This window comes from Arvicola amphibius, chromosome 1 (genome assembly GCF_903992535.2).
Source record: "Arvicola amphibius chromosome 1, mArvAmp1.2, whole genome shotgun sequence".
In the NCBI taxonomy this organism is placed as follows: Eukaryota; Metazoa; Chordata; class Mammalia; order Rodentia; family Cricetidae; genus Arvicola; species Arvicola amphibius.
In genome coordinates this window covers 90,990,573-91,014,113 of record NC_052047.1, presented here as the reverse complement: position 1 = coordinate 91,014,113, position 23,541 = coordinate 90,990,573, and the positions used below count along the sequence as shown (strand labels likewise).

Sequence of the window (23,541 nt, the reverse complement as noted above, 5' to 3'; positions counted from 1 at the left end):
CATTATTTTCATTCACATCTTCATATTCTTTACTATATTTCTAAGTCCCCATGCCTCTACCCTGGCAAGAGGTATTTTTGTTGAGGCTGGTCCCCAACATGCTTACCACCCGAAGGTCTAAGAATCCAGTGGCTTGGTCCCCAAGGCTGGATGTCTCAGCTGGTCTTCTGTATGCACCAGAATCCCAAGGAAGTAGGGGCCAGAACAGGAGCATGTAGGCAAAAAGAGCAGCCTGCTTCTTCCACGTCCTTACACAGGCTAACAGCCGAAGGTGTGGCCCAGAGTAAAGATGGTTCCTCCCACTTTGAACGATTTAATTTAAAAAAATCCCTGGGTATACATAGGTATACTATCTTAGGGTCTTATTGCTGTGAAGAGACACCCTGACCATGACAGCTCTTATGGGGAAAACATTTAATTCAGGCTAGTTTATAGTTCAGATATTCAGTTCATTATCATCATGGCAGACGTGGTGACTAACATGGCCACACCTAATCCTTTCAGATAGTGCGGCTCCTTATGAAGACTGTGGGGTTTCCATTTTCATTCAAACCTAGCCAACTGGGCTGGAGAGATGGCTCAGTGGTTAAGAGCACTGGTTGCTCTTCCAGAGGTCGTGAGTTCAATTCCCAGCAACCACATGGTGGCTTACAACCATCTGTAATGAGATCTGGCGCCCTCTTCTGGCATGTGGGCATACATGGAGGCAGAATGTTGTATACATAATAAATAAATCTTAAAAAAAAAAAACCTATCCAACTGCTTGGGTTTTAGTTAATTCCAGATATGGTCAAGTTGACAACCAGGGATAACCACCACAGGTGATACATAACTAAGAAAACAAGTAGTAAGATTGGATTTGGGAAAATCTGAAACCTTAAAATGTGGATGAGAGCCACTTAGGGATTTTGGTAGTACAGATACCTCTGGACCTTCAGACCATGTAGAAGCAGCTCATAAATCCTTGTGAAAGCAAGCACTTCCCTCCCTCTTCAAATTTGCCCTGATTTTCTCTTTGAGCTGTCTTCACAGCTAGGTTTAAATCTTAGCACAATTTGGGGATTTGCTGGGCCTGTTAAAGAGGGTAGATTACACATTGAAGGAACTAAAATCAGGTAGCATGTGGTATTAAGAAGTCAGAGTACACTTGGGATTAGGTTTTCAAAGTGTTCAGTTAAGGGTCTTTATAACTTCATTGACTCATACTCTTTGGGAGCAGATAATTTAACCTTAAGTGTCGACCACAAGGATGGGCCAAACTCGCCGCTGTCTTAGCTCTTCAAAGCTTGACTTTGGAGGCTTTTGCTCTTCACATAGCAGCTTTTGACTCCCTGAGAAGACAGCTATTTTGATTTGTTCACTTGTAAATCCTAATTGTTTTGTAGTAAGTAGCTTGGGCGGTCATCTGCAAATGTTTTTGTTTTTCTCTGACACTCCCTTTTAATGTCATAACATTTATCTGAATAAGACCACCAGAGAGTTGAATAATAGTGGTCCTTGTTCTGTTCCTGACTTTGATGGCCATGCCTCCAGATTTATGTGTGGAGCTGGAGAGATGGCTTAGTGGTTAAGAGCACTGGCTGCTCTTTCAGAGCACTTGGGTGCAATTCCCAGCATCCACAAGTGCCAGTTTACAACTGTTACTTCAGTTCCGGGGGATTATACCTTCGCACCAATGCATATAAAATAAAATTAAATTAAAAAAGGTTTATGTGTATACCATATGCATTCAGAATCCTGCTTAGGCCAGAAGAGGGTATCAGATCCCTTGGTACTGTAGTTTACAGGTGGTTATAAGCCACCAGGTGAGTGCTGGAAACCAACTCAGGTCCTCTGCAAGGGCACTAAGTGCTCCTAACTGCTGAGCCATCTCTCCAGCCTGTTTCTAATTTTTGATAGATATTTACAAAACCAAAGACATTATTTATTGAGTTTTGTAAGTCACTTCTTTGGCATCTGGTTATAAGTTTGCCCTTCAATATTTTAATTTTTATACTTTATAATAATTATCTACATACTTTATGCTTTTTATTTCATATAGCATCATCTAGTTTATGAATTATTGGAAATTATGGGAATTTTATAGCCATAATTTAAAAATATTAACAGGCAACTGTAGTTTTCATGAAACATGGTATTTTTCAGTGCTCCTAGAACATACAGAACAAAGTTACCTTAATTATAACCCTTTTCACTGTTGAAAGTGCTTCTACTCAACAGTTTGCCCCTCTGTAATGGTTTGTCCTGTCCTTTTAAGAGACAAGCCCCTCCTATTCCCCCCCCCCCCAAGCTGATCTTAAGCTTCCAGCCTGAGTCCTTTCCTTTTCTGTCTCTCCCAAAGAGGTAGCTGCTGCCATGACTCCTCTTCCTCCCCCTAAGACCCGCTGGCTCTCATGGCCAGTGGACCACTTGGGGGCTCCCTGCCTGGGACTGGCTGCTTTAGTGGCTGCTGCCTGCTACAGCCACTTGGGAACCTGCAGCACTTTTATTAGACCCATAACACCCTCCCCTTGTCATCCCTTAAAGCCAGGCTCACATATGACTTCTCTGTATTAACAATTAAAATTACACTTCTTAGAAAGCTCTTTTTATTTATTTTGATGTCACATTTCCTCTACCCGACTTATTTTAAGGATGAGGTCTATGCTACCCAAACTGGGGTCAAATTTCTGGACTCGAGATTCTCCTGCTTTAGCCTGAGGAGTTACTGGTTCCAGCCGCTATGACCAACTCATCACTGTATGAAATGACCACGTGTGTGTATGTATGTGTGTAGAGGCCACAGGTAAATCTCCAGTGTCATTCATTTTGAAACAGTTTCTTGGAATTTCCAAGTAAGGCTATGCTGGCTGCCCAGTGAACACCACAAAGTAAGGCTGTGCTGGCTGCCCAGTGAGGACCACAGGACCGTCTCCATGTCCCCAGTGTTGATTACGAGTGCAAACCACGTTTGGGTTTTTATGTGTGTTCTGTTACACCTGTAACATAACTTAAAAATACATGTTTATTCATTTAGTGTTTGTATGTGCATATACATGTGCCATTACACACATGTGAAGGTCAGGACTTAATTCTCTTTATACTATGTGGATCTCTGGGATCAAACTCAAGCTTGATGGCAAATGCCTTTACCTACAAAAGGTATCTTGCTGGCCCAACATTTTTTTAAGCCTCCTTTTTACATTCCTTATGCATGTGTACACTCACTTGCCAGTATGTGTAAATCAGAGGACAACCTGGAGTCAGTTCTTTCCTTCCCTCACATGGTGCTAGGGTTGAATTTAGTGTCAGACTTGCTGGCAAGAGCCATCTCACTGGCCCATGACTTTAAAAACAACAAAGACAAAAACCAAAAGTCAAAACCATGATCCATGTATGCACCTCCAACACTTGAGCTACATTGCAAGAAACCTTTGCTAGAGTGTCTACCAACTTTTTATTAATTAGTAACTATGTTGTTACCAAAGGAAACAGTACATCATACCATAGCACGATAGTCATAAAATGCAGGTTTTTCTTTTTGTTTGGTATATGTTGCCATGGAATGTCTATTAACATTCTCCAGTTGAGAAGGGCAGGGACATAAGATTCACCACTAGGGTGGGGATGTCATTAGAAGTAGCTTCATGTCTGTTGCCCATTGCTCTTGTATACAACCTCAATTAATTAATTTGCTGATCAGCTTGACTTGATTGGAATACTTGGTTAGGTGCCCCTTCTCTCTGTGTTAGAGATTCCCCAGAAGCGATACATCATTCTTCAATTGCTTCCTACAACAGCCACCTCTATGTTAGTTGATGGCTTCACTCATACCTAGCAAGTTTTCCACCGATATCAGAATCTATTACCTTTACAACCCTCAAGCTAAACATGGCAGTGGAACTGTTTCTTCCTCTTCAACCCTATATTCATTCTATCCACCCATGAGACTTAAACACTGCTTTTTCTTTTTTTAATCCCCGACCCTCAATGTCTTTACATTCTCTTTCCCATTTCTACTGTCTGCCTTTCCTATTATCAAGTTTCATGAGAAAGTATTTGTCAAAGCCTATTAAACTCTCTGTGATTCCGTTTATTCCTCAGAAATAACTAAGCATGTTTACCCGTTTAAATGTTTTGAAAATATCTGCTCTCCCCACTTGTTTTATATATATATATATATATATATATATATGCAAAATTTATTACATTTATTTACTTGGCATTGGTGCTTTAGTACCATGGTGCATGTTTGGAGGTCAGAGAACAACTTGAGGGAGCTGCTTCTCTTTTCACCATGGGAGGGTCATCAGATATCACAGATGGTGTGAGCCACCATGTGGTTACTGAGAATCGAACTTCCGGAAGAGCAGTCGATGCTCTTAACCTGAGTCATCTCTCCAGCCCTTGACTATATTCTTAATACAAAAGACGAAACTATGTGAAACTGACTTATAAAATGAAAGTTTATTTTGTCTTCACATCTCCTTCTATTTCATTCAGGTCTCTTTAAATATTATCTATTCAGGGAAGTGGTTCTGGATCATTTCATTTCAAACAATAACTTATCACTTGTCCTGGCTGTGTGATTTTTATTTTATTTATTTTTTTGGTCAACTTTATACAAGCCAGGATTATCTGGGAAAAGGGAGCCTCAAGCAAGAAAATGCTTCCATCTGATTGGCCAATTGTCAAGGCTATGGGGGCACTTTATTGATTAATGCTTGATGTGCTAGGCATAGTTCACTGGGGTAGTTGGTCCTAGATGGCATAAGGGAACAGGTTGGGCTATTGGGCGGTGGTGGCACACACCTTTACAGCCTGGTCTACAGAGAAACCCTGTCTTGATACCCCCCAAAAATATATATTATAATTATATATAATATATAGTAATAAAAGTTTTTTTTTTTTTTTAAAAAAAAAAAGGCAGGCTGAGTAAGCCATTGGGGGCAAGCCAGTAAAAAGTATTCCTCATGACCTGTTCTAGTTTCTTCCCTTGGCTTTCCTTAACAGATTGTGATCTGGGCAGTGTAAGCCAAATAAATCTTTCCCTCCCCAAGCTGGTCTTATTCATAGTCTACACTGCAGCAGCAGGACAGGTCACTCCAACTCCTTTCTATTACAGCATCTGCTTCTTTGTCAATGTTACATCCTTGCTTACTGCCAGCTTTCTTCAAGCACAAGTGAACATGAGCTTCGGCTCTGTTTGCTGACATCCCCTGTACATGCCTAGTGCTTAGTCCACAGTAGATGTTGAATGTGACGCTTTGCTTAGCTAAACAGAGAGTGGCTCATGTTCACGCTTCTATCTTAGATCCAGAAATTTAAAATGTTTTGGAAGGGAAAGAAAATAGTCACATAAAAACCATAATTTGAGCAAGTCAGATGGCTCAGCAAGGAAAGGTACAATGATTATTGTGAAGTCTGATGCCCTGAGTTTGTCTCCTGGAACCCACAGTGAGTGAACCAACTCCGACAAGTTGTCCTGAGCCCCACACACATACAATGGCTTGTAAGTGCACAAAATAATAAGTACATATAAAAATTTGAACACTAATTCATGGTATGTCAAAAAAAAGGGTCATAAAAGATCAACATTCAAATAGCAGTATTCAGGAATTATAAATTAGTTTTTGGCATATGATAGACTCAGATTAGAAACTTCATTAGAGGGCCTGGTGGTGGTGCACACATTTAATCCAAGCACTCAGGAGGCAGGCACAGGTGGATCTGAGTTCAAGGCCAGCCTGGTCTACAGAGCAAGTTCCAGGACACCCTTGGCTACACAGAGAAATGCTGCCTCCCAAAAAAGCAAAAACATAAACTTCATTAGAAATTATGAAAAATGACCATGATTTGAATAAAGATGAAGGGAAGTCTGGCTCGAATGGTAGGCTGCTGGTTTATGCAGAAATGAGGGTGCTTCTGCTGTTGGCATTAGTGAGCTGTCCATTTAAATTCTGTGGCACCCCTCTTGAGTTCCAAGAACTGGCTTCGTTTTTTTTTCCCCAAATTATTAGCAGTTTAGAATCCCTTTGAAAAAAAAAATAAGAGCAAATTTAAGAAAACCAAATTATAATTCTGAAATCCAAACAATAAAGGTTACTGTCCCTTAAACTAAGGGTTATAGCACTCGGTCACTTTGACAAATACAGAATAACAGTATATCCAAAATAGAAATCAAATTTAATTTTTAATTTTCAGTTCCTTTCACTAATTCAGAAAGGGTATCGGTGCTGTTTAATATGCTATTTTATACAGAATAATGTTTGTTGACTTACATATAAATGTACCTTAAAAGTATTTGGATTGGACACATATTTAATATCTTATGACTTAGCCCTGAGTAAGAATTCACATATATTTTTATAAGAATTATAAAAGGAGGGCTGGAGAGATGGCTCAGAGGTTAAGAGCATTGCCTGCTCTTCCAAAGGTCCTGAGTTCAATTCCCAGCAACCACATGGTGGCTCACAACCATCTGTAATGAGATCTGGTGCCCTCCTCTGGCCTGTAGACATACACACAGACAGAATATTGTATACATAATAAATAAATTTTAAAAAAAAGAATTATAAAAGGATTAAATTATGTAGTATCTGCTTGTTTTATTTATTTATTTATTTATTTATTTATTTATTTATTTATGGACTAGTAGCATGTTTTAAATTATAGCAATGAGCTAGGTATGGTGACCCATGCCTTTGATTGTAGGACTCTAGGGTCTGATATGTGGATGTCAGTTCTAGACCAGCCTGGTACAATGAGTTCCAGGCTATCTAAAGCTACATAATGAGATCTTGTCTAAAGAAAAAAAAATTAGGACAATGAACATGACAGTTATTTCTAGAAATTACATTAATTTCTGATTGGTTCCTTCAGCTCTAATACCAAAAATATGTACAAAAATATATATCCATGCAGTGGCAATTATATACACACAAAGAATGACTCTAGTGTTATCTTTTATATTCAGGTAATTAAAACAGTTGGACATGGTGGTGCACACCTTTAATCCCAGCATTCAGAAAGGCAGAGGAAGGTGGATCTCTATGGGTTTGAGTACAGCCAGGGCTGTTACACAGAGAAACCCTGTCTTAAAAAACAAAGAAAAAAAATTCTCTAGTGAGAATCCCATTTATGAGATTCATCTCACTATATTTATGGTTTTGTGAAAGGCATACCATTAAAAATGGAACCAAATTAGCTCCCTCAATGACAATTAAATGTGTAATTAGGGTAAAGAAAAGGTTCTGGCTTTCAAAATGGCAAGTTCTAGTATGTAAAACAGTAGTAGCTGGCACAGTTGCTGAGTAAGGTGAGCCATAAGACGCCTAAGGGAGAATGGCCATTAACAACTATGAGAAGGAAGGCAGAGGAAAAGAGCCTTAGGAGAGCATACATGATCAATTATTTTCAGTAGTTTACAATTAGAGAAACAAAAAGGTAATCTGTCCTAAGATATAAAAATAAGCTTTACTTTTTATTTACTCATTATATATACACTGTTTTGCCTGCATGTATGCCTGCAGGCCAGAAGAGGACACCAGATCTCATTACAGATGGTTGTGAGCCACCATGTGACTGCTGGGAATTGAACTCAGGACCTTTGGAAGAGCAGGCAATGCTCTTAACCTCTGAGCCATCTCTCCAGCCCCCTAAAAATAGATTACTTTAAATAATAAGTATTTATTAGTTTTATAATATAAATAAGGCAAATATAGGTTGATCCTGAAATAAAAAAGGCACATGAAATGTACTGTAGAATAATCTTTTTGTACATTGTGAAGATATACCACTTGGATTGATTTACCAAAGAGCTGAACAGCCAATAGGTAGGCAGGATTTCCAGGCACAGAGGATGCTGGGAAGATGGTGGAGTTGGGAGGAGACATGGAAGAAGCTGGAAAGCTAGCTAAAAACAAGCCTAAGCTATTGGCTGAGTTTTGGGAACGGCTGGCAATACAGAAAACTCTGCCTACAGAAAAGAGCATTTTAATACAAATATTATATACAGAGAAACCCTGTCTTGAAAAAACCAAAAAAAAAAAAAAATTATATAGAAATCTACACATTAAACGGGACTATTAAAGTTTGCTTTGAGAATATCACTGTTGAATACCATTTCCAAAAGGAGTCAAGGGGAAGAGTTGGATGATGACTGTGACATAGACTCTCCCATTACAATGCTGCTTCTATCATTTAGAGTTTTGACAGCAGTTATAGCTGGAGACTGAAGGACTTTGCGGGAAAGCCTCATTCTTCCATCAGCTGGATCACGGCCAAAGTATTTGACCTATGTAAAAGAAGCATATTTAAAGTTGACATGTAATTTCAAAGACATTTAAATTTACATTGTGCAAATAAGGCAATAATTAATATTTGTATCTAATAAAAGCACTGGTCAGTAATAATTAGAGATACAGTAACTATATTTTGATGAAATAGCTGTTATAAAAAGACAAAAGGAATCAAAGTATAGTGCTTTATTGGAATCCCAGCACTCGGCGGGAGGTTTGAATTTGATGCTAGCCTGAGACACTGACTAAAACAAACCAATCAATAAACCAATCAACTAAACAGGGCAAAAGAGAGCAGATATTTAGGTTTGTTTCTGATAAACTAACTGTGCTTTTTTTATGGTTTCTAGGTGCCTATATTGTAAGTCCAAAGACACAATTCAGTTAAGGGCTTTGTATTTTCTCTATGACTTGGGGACCATTGAACTAGAGTATACTGTTCCATGAAGAAATCAAACAGGGGAACAATCAACAGGCTTAAAGTCCCCTTTGATGTACAGCACAAACACATGGAGAGATGCTCTATTGGCCTTCATCTTTCCCCAGAGTTGCTTAAACAACAGAAGCCAGATGGGGAATACACTTGTGTATTACTCCGGTATAACCAACACAACACACCCAGATCAGCAACAACTTCTGTTCACTGATAGAGGACTATAAGACAGGGCCAGTTCTACTATCAGAACTCTAGACCCCAGCAACAGTACTCCTAGTTCACAAACATTTAATGTCAAGTACAGAGTCTCAACTGCTCCAAGATGACACAGCTTTCCACCATGTCATCAAGTCTGTCTCCAAATGACAAGTCTGCACAACTCTTTAGAGCCAGCCAGTCTTCCTTCCTTCCTTCCTTCCTTCCTTCCTTCCTTCCTTCCTTCCTTCCTTCTTCCTTCCTTCCTTCCTTCTTCCTTCCTTCCTTCCTTCTTCCTTCCTTCCTTTCTTTTTTAAAGCTAAATTGTGATCTACTTGAGGGAAAAGATCTTACTCTTAATGCTTAGCAAGTCTGGTTAAGCCACCCTGACTTCTTAAAGAAGCAGTGTACAAAAATACAAGCCAGAGGTGCTTATTCTATTCCTTCATAGATACTAATTGGAATCTGAAGTCCATTTCACAGCTTTAAAGTTAATACACTGAACACAAGTACCTGAATTTCTTGACCAACTTCTAATCCTAGGGCAGTGGGATGTTTAATCTAAAAAAAAAAAAAAATAATTAGTTATATGTAATTATCCAGTAACCACAGAAGTCAACACCTTTTCCTAAGTGAATAGCTATATTTGTTTTTCTAATGAAATCTATTAATTACAAACATTGCAAACAACATAAAAGTAATCTGAAGAAAATGAAAACTACTGTTACCACTTCAGTGTCTAGCCCTTCAAATGTCTACTTAGTGTACAGTATAAACGTGGGCTGAGGCCAGGTGGTGGCGGCGCACACCTTTAACCCCAGCACTCGGGAGGCAGAGGCAGGCAGATCTATGTGAGTTTGATGCCAGCCTGGTCTACAAGAGCTAGTTCCAGGACAGGCTCCAAAGCTACAGAGAAACCCTGTCTCAAAAAACAAACAAACAAAAAACCATGGGTTGGAGATGTGGCTTACTCAATATGTTAAGACTGCCCTTTCATAGGTGGAGGTGGCACATGCCACTAATCCCAGCACTTAAGAGGCAGAGGCAGGCAGATCTCTGCAAGATCGAAGCCACCCTGACCTACAAAAGTGAGTTCCAGGACAGCTAAGACTGTTACAAAGAGAAACCCTGTCTTGAAAAATCATGAAAAAACAAACAAAAACCCAAAAATGTCCTTTCATATGAATAACTGAAGCATTATAGGTGAATATTCAAATTATAGTCCTTTAAAGAGGGCTGTTCAATTTCTTTACATTTCATCACTGCAAACATTAGTGGCTGGTGTACTTAGACTGTTACTAAGCAAAATATACAATTCTCAACAATTTAGGTATTTTTTTTTGTTGTTGTTGTTTTTTTTTTTTGTTTTTGTTTTTCGAGACAGGGTTTCCCTGTAGTTTCTAGAGCCTGTCCTGGAACTAGCTCTTGTAGACCAGGCTGGCCTCGAACTCAGAGATCCGCCTGCCTCTGCCTCCCGAGTGCTGGAATTAAAGGCGTGCGCCACCACCGCCCGGCTCAATTTAGGTAATTTTAATATTAGTTATTTCTAACAATTACAGAAAGTCAAGTCTGAGATGGGGAGATGGTTCAGAAAATAAGCATACTTGCTGCACAAAAATGAGGACCTACGTTCAAATCCTCAGTGTCTGTCTAAACCTTCAGCAATAGTTATGCATGTGACTATGACCCTATGTTGTAGGGAGTAGAAAAGGGAAGATCTTTGGAAGTGCTGGCCACCAGCCTGGATGAGGAATGGTAAACTCAAGGGACTGAGATGAGGTGGGAATCCCAGAGCAGGACACCCCTAGGCTTCTCTGTTCTCCATGCATACATGTGTGTGCTCACACCGTGCACACTCACCACACACACACAAATCTGGCCTTCTCACCTTTCGCTGGTCAAGTTGCGTGTTATGAAGTAGCACAGCAGTCATGTTTGGATACAGTTTGACCATCACACCAGTGTCTCTACAAAAAGACATCAGCTTGGTTGGTTAAAACAGTAAGTACATGTCAAACCAATCTCCTGACTTATATATTCTATTATATAATATAATAAGTTATATATAATATAACTTATATATTCTAGGATATATTCCCCCCCCCCCTCTCGCACACACACACACGGTTATATTGGCATATATATAAATACAAAGTGAATCTGGCTTGCAGTAAAAATCGAACCCATGCTGGGCGGTGGTGGCACACGCCTTTAATCCCAGCACTCGGGAGGCAGAGGCAGGTGGATCTCTGTGAGTTTGAGGCCAACCTGGTCTACAAGAGTTAGTTCCAGGATAGGCTCCAAAGCTTCAATGAAACCCTGTCTCGACACCCCCTGCCCAATCGAACCCATTGTTTATTTGTAATTACCTGATTTCAGTTATTGTAGCGGTATAAACTGCTCCAAATTCTAACTGTTGCTCTTGCTGTAAAGTACAAAATCATTAGGTTAATAAAGATAACAGGAAAAAAAATAGGAAAACCACTCCTAAGATCTGTACTTACATCATCTCTGCAAATTTCGGTAATGAAGTCTCTTGCCTCATGCATTGCACTAGGTGTTGGTGCAAATATGGAGAAGGTTTCTTCATCAATCTGACTAATTGTTACACCTTTAGAATAAACCCAGCATCATAGTGAGGGATGGGGGTCAAAAAAGAGGTAACTTAACACATTAAAATTAACAAACTCATGCCAGAGACTAATCTAAAAAGGAATGTGAGAACAGGGAGGGATCTGGAAGCTGGGTTGGGTTTATCCTGTGTCTATTGACTGTTTCTTAGTGAAAGTCACTCACCATGAAGCACACACTGCTCTCCTACCAAGTGCCTGGCACTGTTTTGGGTCCCATGGATATAACACTGAACCATGCCGAAACCCAGCAGGGCTAATTTGTTTTTCCTTCTCCAAGACAGGTTTCTCTGTAGCTTTGGAGCCTGTCCTAGAACTAGCTCTTGTAGACCAGGTTGGCCTCTAACTCACAGAGATTCGCCTGATTCTACCTCCCCAGTGCTGGGATTTAAGGTGTGCACCACCACTGCCTGGCCAGCAGGACTAATTTTACTAGGTCCTGTGGATATAACAGTGAGCCATGTCCTATCCCAGCAAGGCTAATTTTTAAGGCTTTTGTTTTACTCTTCAATTGTGACTAGGGATTGTAGCAGAACACTTTCATCATCCTCTTTTATTTTCCACCTTCAGAATGCATGTCAGTTTCTCACTCTTAACACTGGTTAAGGCACCTCTGCTTCTTGTCTTTTAGCAAACTCAAAATACAACTATTAAGTCATCTCAACATTGCTTCTAGAAGAGACAGGTTAAAATGTGACCATTTCTGCATATACTCTAGTTTTTGTTTTGAAACAAAGTCTCAAATGTAGCCTTGGCTGGCTGGCTTGAAACTCAATATGTAGACCAGGCTACCCTGGAACTGACTGAGAGCTGCCTGCCTGAATGTACCAGGTCTCTACATATACTCTTTAGACAAGAGCTTAAATGAAACTCAGTCAAAACTGCACAAGTAGGAGGAGTTAATAACCCATAAGTTATTTAGTTATAAAAAGCTAAACATTATTTGGGAATGTTCAGTTTTAAATGTGGAAGGAGTATGATGGGTTTTGTCATCCTTTCTCTTCTCTGAGACAGGGTCTTGCTACGTTTGTCTCCAGACTGCCATCAAATACTGGGGTCACAGATATGCCCCACCATGCTGCTTTATCCTTCTTGAATATAGTTGAGCATTAAGATTTGTTGACTTACTAAAAATTCCAATAGAAGACTCACAGGCAAGACATCTTGTACTCTTCTTCCCATCTTTTCTCTCTCAAATACTACTTTTGGAGTAATATACTAGAGATAAAATAGCAAACTTATATGATCTGGCATTTAATGATACCCTCAAACTTAAGACAACTCTTACCTGTGTCAGCCTGAAGTTTTTTTATATGATATCCACCTGGTCCAACAAATTTTGCTCGTTTTGACAATGGAACTTTAATTGTTTCTGAAATGCAATGCAGACAATGATGTAAAGAAGCCAAAGACATAGGAACCTAAATGTATGTAAAGATCTTTCATTATGACATAGGAAAAATTTATTGTGATTAAAATTATTGAAAAATGTAGAAGAGTATGTTCTCAAATTTAAAGTTTGGTTTTCTTTCAACATAAACAAATTTATCTTTTAAATGATTTATATGAACACAGAAATTTTATGTATCTATTGTGATGTTTTGATACATGTATACATAGGGTAATGTTTAAATCTGAATAAACATGTATGTTCTCACTTTTCCATTTCTTTATGGAAAGAACATTTTAAATATTTTCTAGGGCTGGTAAGATGGTTGAGCGGGTAAAGGCATGTGCTGCCAAAGCCTAATAACCTGATTCAATCCCCAGCACTCACATGGTAGAAGGAGAGCTTCAATTCCCAGAAGCTGGTCTCGGACTGCCAGACACAGAATGTAGCAAATGCATGCCTACCCTCCCCCCCCCCCACACACAGTAAATGAATGATTGTAAAAGACTGTTCTTTCAAAGTAGTTAGCAAAAAATGTACTTATTTTTATTTTGATAAGAGAAAAGCACTTTAAAATAGTTATAAATGTTTATCAGGCTGTCAGTAATAACTTTAATGTCTTACCTACGACTGGTCCATTTTCTTTCCTAGATGCTCGAGGTTTTGAAATTACTCTGTTCATTATCTGTAATATCTCCCTCTTTGCCACTAGAAGAAATACCAGCAGAATAAAAATTGTAAGTGTGTGATCTGAATCAAGTAAGTGTGATCTGAAATAGTTTCATTCTCATTTTCTCTGGTGTATAATCAAAACTCTAGCTCACTAACGGAAACTCTTTATATTCCAATTACCTTAATTATCTTATCTATTCCAAATCCCTCCAAACTCCTAGCTCAGAAAGTTGCTTACCTTGTAAAAATTAAAATTTCACTATTCTTTCATTTGGGTAGTCAGTCATGTAATCAATAATTAATACTTGATCATGTTAAGTTACAGGCCTACTCTTCTGTTTTGATGGTGCTGAGGATCTGACCCAATACATCACGGGCAAATATTCTTCCAGTCAGCCACACATTTTTTTTTTTTGTTTTGTTTTTTTTTGTTTTTCGAGACAGGGTTTCCCTATAGTTTCTAGAGCCTGTCCTGGAACTAGCTCTTGTAGACCAGGCTGGCCTCGAACTCAGAGATCCGCCTGCCTCTGCCTCCCGAGTGCTGGGATTAAAGGCGTGCGCCACCACCGCCCGGCTCAGCCACACATTTTATAGCAGACTTAGTGGGAATTAAAGGTCCCGTTAACAAACTAGACAGAAATGAGAGCAGCATACGGCATATTGACTTACCTGATGCTTGCTGAATGGCTTCCATTACAATTTTAATTGGTATTCCAGGTAATTTAATATCAGCCTAATAGAGAACAGCCAAAATAAATAAACAGATAGACAGTGGTCCATGTCATTATTGAAATCTAAAACATGAGACACAGTGGTACCTGTAGTGCGGTTACTCCCTTGTTTGTACCCGCCATTTTGAAATCCATGTCACCATTGTAGTCTTCAATTCCCTTCAACAATTTAAGAAATTATGGTAAAGTTTTAAACAAAGTTCACCTATAGTCACAGTAGAAGAATTTCAAGTCCTAGCTCTGGAAGTAAGGTGTATCCTCTAATGTTAAATGCCAGAGCCACCTCTGCCACTCAGCTGCTGCTCCAGGACACAAAGCTTGTCATTGGAAATATCATCTTATGTTTAGCTCATGCCTGTTCTTAATAAATACATAAAAATTAATTTAGAATTACCCCAGAGGAAACCATTCTGGATAAGTATATAGTAATATAATCCTTTAGAACCCAAGGCAAACAGGAAGTAAACACTGTATCTCCACTCCAGAAGCACAGCATTCTTCTAGTAACCCCCCCAGTTCAGTTCCTCATGATGTGCTGATCCCTCAAACATATTATTTCTGTTGCTACTTCATAACAGTAATTTTGTTACTGTTATGAATCACAATGTATGTATCTATGTTCTACAATGGTCTTAGGTAACTCCCGTGAAAAGGTCATTCGACCCCTCCCAAAGGGGTCAGGACCCACAAGTTTAGAATCACTTTTCTAGGCTGAGGCTTTTATATGTCTTTGATTTGTTTTGCATTTTTTGTTCTATCTCACCACAGGGCCCATGGTGGCCTAGAACTTGCTACGTAATCTTAGGTTAGACTATGACTAGTGATTTTCTGCCTTACGCCTATTCAGGCATATGCCATCATGACTGGTCTAAGCATGTACTTTTAAATATACTTGTAAATATTCCAAACTGGGAATATACTTGCCAGAATATCTGTCAGCAAACGATAATCTTCTATTTCCCCTTTCGCTGGATTGGTTTTGGTAACCAGTCCCACTGCTACACCTGCAACAGCAGATGAAATTGGGACCCCTATAATGAAAAACAAGGTTTGTGTATAAGACATGTAGTAGCATGAAACATGCTCAAATTCTGCTGACATTATTACAATGTAAGGAGATGGTATTCTCTAAGTCATCAAATCGAGTTGAAAAGGCCCCATCTCATTTCTTTTTGATCCTTTAATAATAAGCTATAAAGTAACAGATAATAACTATACTTTGCAAAAACCTAAGAGAGCAAACTCTTAAGTTATCTATGCTCTCTTATTTTGCTTTTGGTTCTTTCTTCAAACCCTTTATTTGATAAATTTTCTAAGCCTGAACCTTTCAGTTCACCTCCTCATGGCAGTACTATTACTATTAGAATAGCCTTCTAGAAAATTTGTGTATACAGCTACAATTAAAAACATAATCTTTAAATTCTTATTTGTGAGAAACATGATATAAGCATTATCTGTTACCTTGTTCTCTTTATTTAGTAAACCTACTACATAGTAACCCCATATACATCTAATAAATAAGTATCTGTGCTTTCCTCATTATTCTGAGATAAGATCTTCCTGCCTTAGTCTCCCAAGTGCTACAGTTACAAGGATGAAGTATACACTACTATGCATGGCTCCCATAAATAAAACTAATTTTAAATTAAGATAGCACCAAACTGTGTAGTCCTGGCTGGCCTTAAACTCTGAGATTTCTCTGCTTCTGCCTCAGAAGTATTTGGGATTACAGATATGTCACAACACTTCCTGATGAAACAAAACTTTGAAGTTTTAAATTTTGATTTAATTTTATGCATTTAAGTCTAAGTATAGACACGTGTTCTACTGTGTGCATGTAGAGGTGAGAAGACAATTCTGGAGTCTGTTTTCTTGCACTCTGTGGGATCCTGGGATCAAACTTAGGTCATCAGGCCTCTGTGCACTGCACGGAACCATCTCCTCTGATAAGCCATAGAGGAGGTACTTAGTTCAAGGGCATGGACATTTATACTTGTTCAAACTGTCAAACTACCTTCCAAAGATATATATACTTAATGTACCTTACATGCGTGCGTGTGTGTGTGTGTGTGTGTGTGTGTGTGTGTGTGTGTGTGTGTGTGTTAGACACAGGGTCTCATGTCGTCCAGGATGGCCTAGAATTTGTTATATAGTCAAGGCTGACTTTGAATTCCTGTTCTTCCTGGCTTTGACCCTCAATTCTTTCTTGATAATTATTGTTAATCCCCCAACTTTATTTTTGTTAATTGAAAAAGTAAAACTGATTATTTTTTAATTTCGATTTGTTGGTTTCTTTTTTGTTTATGTTAATATGGTACAATTTTATTTTACTTTGTTATTTGTCCTTTCATACTGACTTGTATATACCCTTGAAAATCTTTTCTTCTCTTAATGCTGCAGGAGCTCTTTCACTACGAGCAATAGACTGTTATTAAATTAAATCTTGTTATTGCTTAGCTTGTTCACTTTGATAATAGTGAGGTGCTCTTCGAGGTAGAATTTTTATAGTTTATGAAGTCATGGTTTCTAGATTTTGCTTAGAAAGGAATTTCTTCTCCATGTTTTAATAAAATGTTTTGTTTTTCTCTTTTATCTTTAAAGTTTAGGTTTTGACCACTTGGAATTTATTTCAGAATAAAGTAATATGTTGGATAGCTCCTTTCATTCCCTCTAAGCTATCATATCTATACTTGAGCTTTTAACTACTACTGCAATGTTGTTTTTTTTTAAGATTTATTTATTTTACTTCATATATGAGTTTTTTGCCTGAATGTATGTCAGTGCATCAGGTATGTGCCTACTGGCTGTGGATGCCAAAAGAATGCAATGAATTCCCTGGAACTCAAGTTATAGATGGCTGTGAGCTACCATATGGGTGCTAGGACCAAATCCAGGTCCTCTGAATGAGCATCAAATGCTCTTAACCAATGAGGTACCTCACCAGTTCCTACAATGGTATCGTAACTGCCCATTCCTTCCTCCTGGATCTCTTGGCCATGCCTGGTTATGCTTAGACAAACTTGTAGTGATATTTTATTTGTATTTTAATATAAATCTTGCCTGAAGATTAGAGTGCAAAGTTAAGCCATTAGAGGCCAGGCAGTGGTGGCACACAGCTTTAATCCCAGGAATTTGTAGACTGAGGCAGACAGATCTGTGTGTTCAAACTACCCTGGGCTACACAGGATCAATTCAGAAACAGATCTAGGTGGTGGTGGTTCACACCTTTCATCCCAGTGTTTGGAAGTCATACACCTTTAATTCCAGCACTAGGGAGGTGGAGACAGGAACAATATGGCTGGGCAGAGGGAGGAATATAAAGGGGTTAGAGACAGGAACTCACTGAAGTATGGAGTCTGAGGTTTGGTAGAGACACAGTGCAGTCTGAGCATTGCCCCTTCAGTCTGAGAACTGGTAGAGGTAAAAGGTCTCTCTAGTGGCTGACTGCTCTGCTTCTCTGATCTTCAGCTTTAACCCCTATATCTGTCTTTGGGTTTTTATTATTTGTGATGCACAAACTGTTTCCTGAAGTTCTTTACTGAAATAGAATCTAGTTAAATAAATAAAACTAAAACATAGAATCCTTTAAGCTCTCTATAACCTGCTCTTAGAAGGTTTGTTTGTATGTTGTGGTGATAGGGAGGGATACTTAATGCAAATGCTCCTGCAGGCTAAGCAAGCACGTATCACTCAGTTATACCCGTAAGCCAGAGGTTTGTTATGTTAAAGATTTATTTTCTAACCATGTGAATGAGTGCGCTATAGTTGGGGGCAGATCCTTCAGAGCTGATGTCATAAGTAGAAGTGGGTGCTGGAACTGAACTCAGGTTCTCTACAAGAGCAGTATATGCTCCTAACTTCTGAGCTATTACTCTAGCTCCAACCTGGGGGTATAAATATGTTTAGAACATTGAATTGGTTTGGATGAGAATGCCCCTCAAAGATTCCAGTATTTGAACACCTGGTCCCCAGTTTGTGGTGCCATTTGGGAGGTCAGTTCATAGACTGGCCTCATTTCTATTATACTCTCTCTGCTTTGTGTTTGCAGGTTAAGATCTTATCCCTCTGCAATCGGCAGCAAAGCAAACCCTTTATTTTTCATAAGTTGCTTTGGTCATGGTATTTTATCACAGCAACAGAAAAATAACTAATATAGACATAGTGTATGTGCTGTTCCTAGAGATTCAGTGCTCTTATTATTAGCCTATTCAACATATTAAACAAATTTGCTTAAGGCAGACATGGTGTGGCTCATCTTTGTAATCCTAGGACTTTGACAATTAGGAGTCCCAGGTCATCCTCAGCTATATATTGAGTTTGAGGCCAGACTGAGCTACATGGAACCCTGTCTCAAAAACCAAAAACAACACACCCTGGATAAATAAATAAACAAAGGGCCAGAGAGATGGCTCATGGTTGAGAGCATTTGCTGCTCTTGTGGAATACCTGGGTTCAGATCCCAGCACTCACATCAGGCAGCAAACAACCACCTACTACAGTCCAGGAGACTGTACTTACTTACTTTGGACTTGGAGGGCCTCCAACAGGCATGTGATGCACATATAGACATGGAAGTACTTATACTACATATAAAATTAAATTAAATCTATCTTAAAGTTAGTAAACAAAAAATACAAACAAACCTGTTTTACCTTGCTCAAGTGGCCTTCAAAATCTGTTTCATTTATTACTTCAGTGGTTCTTTTGAATACTGTGAGAAACATAGCCATGCTATGTATATGTATATATATATTATAACTTCATCATTTTGCACAGGCTATTCCTTCTAGGTCAGCTACATGTCATGCTTCCTAATCTGCCTGACCCTAACATTACTTTTCAACCTTTAAACTAGGCAAAATATCATGGTCTCAGTCAGTTTCTTTGCAATTTCTCAATTTAGACAGTTTTGTCAACTCTATAACTGCTTTCTTTAGAAATCTCCCATTTTAGGGTAGAAGTGTTGTTCCATAGTTAATGTATTCATGTTGGAAAGACTTGTCAATTCTTATGTTTGTTCGCTTTCTTTCTTTCTTTCTTTCTTTCTTTCTTTCTTTCTTTCTTTCTTTCTTTCTTTCTTTCTTTCTTTCTTTCTTTCTTTCTTTCTTTCCTTTTCCTTCCTTCCTCTTTCCTCTCTCCCTCCCTTCTTCTTCTTCCTCCTCCTCCTCTCTCTCCCCCACCCCCCCCATTTCATTGAGACAGAGTCTTGCTACGTAAGTCACACTGGCCCTAAATTTGCTATCTTCTTGCCTTCACTGCCCAACCACTGGAATCACAGTTTTCCATATTCCTTCTTACTAGTATCCTGAGTATCCTGTATGTCATGTCAATGATATTATGGAAAGGGAATGGGCTGATGATGAAGCATCCTTAAGTATTTACCTGGGACCTCTCTTTCACAACACACTGATTAACCAGTCCTCTCTGCTTATCCTTCAACTAGTCATGAATGATGCACCTATATTTAGTCTACATTTCTACACTATTTACATAAAGGTATCATGCATTGTCAAGACAGATTCTAGGTCTACTGTGTCAAAAGTATCCCTCCACCTCACTTGGAATCTAGTCATTTTTGTTTTCCAAAAATAACAAAATGAATTATGGGTATGGCTTAGTTTCCTTAGTATCTTTTGGCTCTTTTCTTTTCTTTCTTCTTTTTTTTTTTCGGTGTAACAGCCCTTGTTGTCCTGGAATTAGCTCTTATAGACCAGGCTGGCCTCGAACTCACAGAGATTGCCTGCCTATCCCTCCAAATGCTGGGGCTAAAGTCATGCGCAACCACGGCTCTCTTTATAGCCACTTTTCATTCTAAAATATATCCCCTCCTTTTAAAAGAGATTTTTATTTATTTATTTTATGTGTATGAGTACTTTGCTTTCATGTATGTTTGAGCACCACATACATGCCCAGTGCCCAAAAAGGCCAGAGGGCATAAGGTATTCCGAGACTGGAGTTACAGAAGGTTGTGAGCCATTATGTAGGTGCTGGGAGCTGAATCAAGACATGCTCTTAACATGTGTCCAGCCTCTATACTGTTTTGTTTGTTTTTATGAGTTAAGAGTCTTTTTTTTTTTTTTTTGAGACAGTTTTTCTGTAGTTTTGGAGCCTGTCCTGGAACTCGATCTGTAGACCAGGCTGGCCTCGAACTCACAGAGATCCGCCTGCGTCTTCCTCTCAAGTGTGTGAATAGAGACATGCGCCACCACTGCACGGTGAGTTAAGAGTCTTAAGACATTCTATAATCATGTTTTATAGAAGGTGCTAGTCTTGCAAAACCAAAACTGCTTATTCCCTGTAGGCTAGTGCATCAGCACTGGCAATATAATGCATGATTCTAACTTCGAAGTCCTTTTTCATTGTCTTGGATAGATCTCTGTCTACAGTTTAAGATGTCTTTTGGTATGCTATGATGGCATATTCTGTAAGATAGTCAGCCTTGTCTACATAGTAAGTTCAAGGTCAGCCTGAACTACATAAGACCCTCTCTGAGGAGAAAAGAAAAAGTCTTTCATCTTTCAATTATTCTTTTCCAGAGTTCTTTTGAAACAGGATATTACTATGCCAGTTTGGCTTGCCTTGAACTCATATAGATCTGCTAGTCTCTGCTTAAAGTGCTGGGATTAAAATATGAAGTCTGGACTTCGTTTTGTTTTAAATATGAGACTTGGCTGAGAAACTCAACCTCTATGAATACAAATGACTATTTTGCTCACCACTATTCCCCAAGAACTTGGATCAGCACTTGATTTTTAGGTCTCACACTCATGTGTGTTTGTCCCTTGCCATGGGATCAGCAGTCCCACCTCATGCCGCATATCATTACAAACAGTTTTGAGACATAATTTTTTTACCTGCATCCATTAATGCCAAACTTCCACCACAAGCAGATGCCATAGAAGATGACCCTATAGAAAAAAAAGAACCACTTGTCATATATTGATTTCTTAAAATACAGAAAACTGACTAGTCTATTTCCTTATAATATACTACACTTGAATATAAATAGTCAATAGTCTTTTCTTCTTTCTGTGTAAACTCACTTAAGGGGCTGGGAGATGACTCTGGGCAGGAGTGTTTGCTGTGCAAGTTTCAGGACCTGGGTTTGAATCCCTAATATGCATAACAAAAATGCAGGGTATACAGTCAGGTGTGCATGAGGTGCAGAGACAGGAGGATCACTGTGGCTTGCTGGCTGCCAGCCTAGCTCCAGGGACAGTGATAGACTAAGGTGGCTAACTCTGGTGTTGCCTTAAAAATCTGTGACCACCTGCTAGACCGTGAAGAACTCTGCCCATTCTGCCTTAGTCTTGACTCATGGACTAATTTATTCTATTTAACTTTGACCTGTAAGCCTTACTTCTCTCTTGATGCCCACTTATTATTCATCTGATATGTGGGAGCTATCCTTTGTCAGATGGATCCCCCTCCAAGATAAACTCGTTCTGTTGTTTGTTTGCAAAAAACTAAAGTTCCCTAAATCCAGTGTATTGTAATACATGCAAAAAGTGATATATTTATTTTTAAAGAGCTTTCAAAATAACTTAGTAGCTAAAAACAGATTCAGGACAAAGGTATAATCAACTTAACATATTTTCTCCTGCAGCAGGCTTGAGGCTCTAGTCTTTTTAAGGAAAGAAATACTAGAATATCGTACCGTTTGACTCAAGGACTTCAGATGTGACTCTTATGGTAAAAGGAAAATCTTTGGGAATAACGGGAAACAAAGCTTTCTCAGCAAGAGCACCTAAATCAGAATAGAAAACAATGAGCAAAATGCACTAAGGCTCTCTAAGAATACAACACAAGCTTAGAAATGTACTCACCGTGCCCAAGTTCTCTTCTATTTACACCAGTAACTTTGCCAATTTCATTGGTTGCATAAGGAGGAAACTTCAAAACAACACACACGTAAGTGACATGGAAAGATGCCTAAGACACATCACCAAAACAACAGAACCCCACTTTGTTCTAAGACACATCACCAAAACAACAGAACCCCACTTTGTTCTAAGACACATCACCAAAACAAGAGAACCCCACTTTTGTTCTAAAAAGAACATTGTCTGTCTATCTTCTATGTATCTATCATCTATCCATGTGTCTGTCTGGAAGATGTCTGAAAAATCCAAAGTATGTATCACAGTACTAAAATTAGCAATTTGTAAGTACTTCCTGTGTACGCAGAGAGTAAGAAATGTCATGGAAGTTTATTTCATTTAAAGATCTATTTTTATTTTATGTATATAAGATTTTTGCCTACATGTCTGTGTACACGTGCACCTGGTGTCTATGGAGGCCTGAAGGTGTTGGATTTGGGGTTAGGGGTGGTTATAAACCACCACGTGGGGGCTGGGAACAGGGAATTACTGACTAGAAAGCTATTCATCTAGGTCTCTTTTCTAAGCAATAAAGTAATTACCAAATCAGCTTTCACATATTAATGATAAAATGTTAATGGGAGGACTGAGGGAGTTTTGCTGTATCCTTGAAATCTTTCACAATAAAAATGTTGAAGAAAAATGATCTTACCTCATAGTGAAGCACGAAATTTTTATCTTTTACTCCACTACAAGAAAAAAGAATAATATTAAAAACATTTTAAGGACATATTTGCTTCCACAAACCACTAAAAATGATTTATTATGCTTTCAGAAAAACAATTGAGTATTAATGAGTGCTGGTCTGAAACTCAAAACTTGAACAGAGAATGAATGGGAATTTGTTTTTGGTTTTGCATATAGTCTCTTGCTATGCTGTTCGGGTTGGTCTTAAACCCCTTAGTAGGTAATGCTCCTGCTTCAGCTCCTTGAGTAGCTGAGAGCAAGGTGTCTGAGTATAGTTGGGACTTAAAATTGAATTCTAGATTGACTATAGAAAACAATTTTCTTTCAAAAAAAGAAAAAAAATCTTTTGTTACTGCTTTTTAGAGGCAGGGTTTCATGTATCTAGGCTGTAGTCAAGGATAAGCCTTGGGTTGCTGCTCTTCCTGCCTCTTCCTCCACAGTGCTGACTACAGGTGTGCACCACTGTGCCTGACACAGGTGGTAATGGAGAATCCAGGACTTTGTATATGTTAGGAAAACACTCTACCAACTGAGTACATACATCTCCAGTTTCTTATTAATTTATTATGTTCATGAAAACAGGGGTGGGGGTAGCAACCCTGAAAACATCAGAGGTTACAACCACCAGTTAGGCAGGAAAG

At 38.8% G+C, this 23,541-nt stretch overlaps 1 protein-coding gene across 2 annotated transcripts in view; it reads right to left on the bottom strand.

The window, feature by feature from the left end:
• Nucleotides 1-3,417: 3,417 nt before the first annotated feature.
• Nucleotides 3,418-23,541, bottom strand: part of Pnpt1 (polyribonucleotide nucleotidyltransferase 1) — a 36,015-nt gene continuing 15,891 nt past the window's right edge. Inside the window, exons 15-29 of one of the 2 annotated variants that reach the window (XM_038325784.2) lie at nt 22,866-22,902; nt 22,160-22,226; nt 21,991-22,080; nt 21,188-21,241; nt 15,258-15,364; nt 14,421-14,492; nt 14,272-14,335; nt 13,555-13,638; nt 12,829-12,912; nt 11,415-11,521; nt 11,280-11,335; nt 10,799-10,877; nt 9,424-9,471; nt 8,102-8,275; nt 3,418-6,012 (exon numbers count right to left, since the gene is read on the bottom strand). In XM_038325784.2, coding sequence (XP_038181712.1) covers nt 8,117-8,275; nt 9,424-9,471; nt 10,799-10,877; nt 11,280-11,335; nt 11,415-11,521; nt 12,829-12,912; nt 13,555-13,638; nt 14,272-14,335; nt 14,421-14,492; nt 15,258-15,364; nt 21,188-21,241; nt 21,991-22,080; nt 22,160-22,226; nt 22,866-22,902 — 1,108 coding nt within the window. In that variant the 3' untranslated portion in view covers nt 3,418-6,012; nt 8,102-8,116. Of the gene's footprint in view, nt 6,013-7,734; nt 7,996-8,032; nt 8,276-9,423; nt 9,472-10,798; nt 10,878-11,279; nt 11,336-11,414; nt 11,522-12,828; nt 12,913-13,554; nt 13,639-14,271; nt 14,336-14,420; nt 14,493-15,257; nt 15,365-21,187; nt 21,242-21,990; nt 22,081-22,159; nt 22,227-22,865; nt 22,903-23,541 lie in introns of those variants that run through there. The other variant, XR_005285007.2, reaches the window with a different exon arrangement.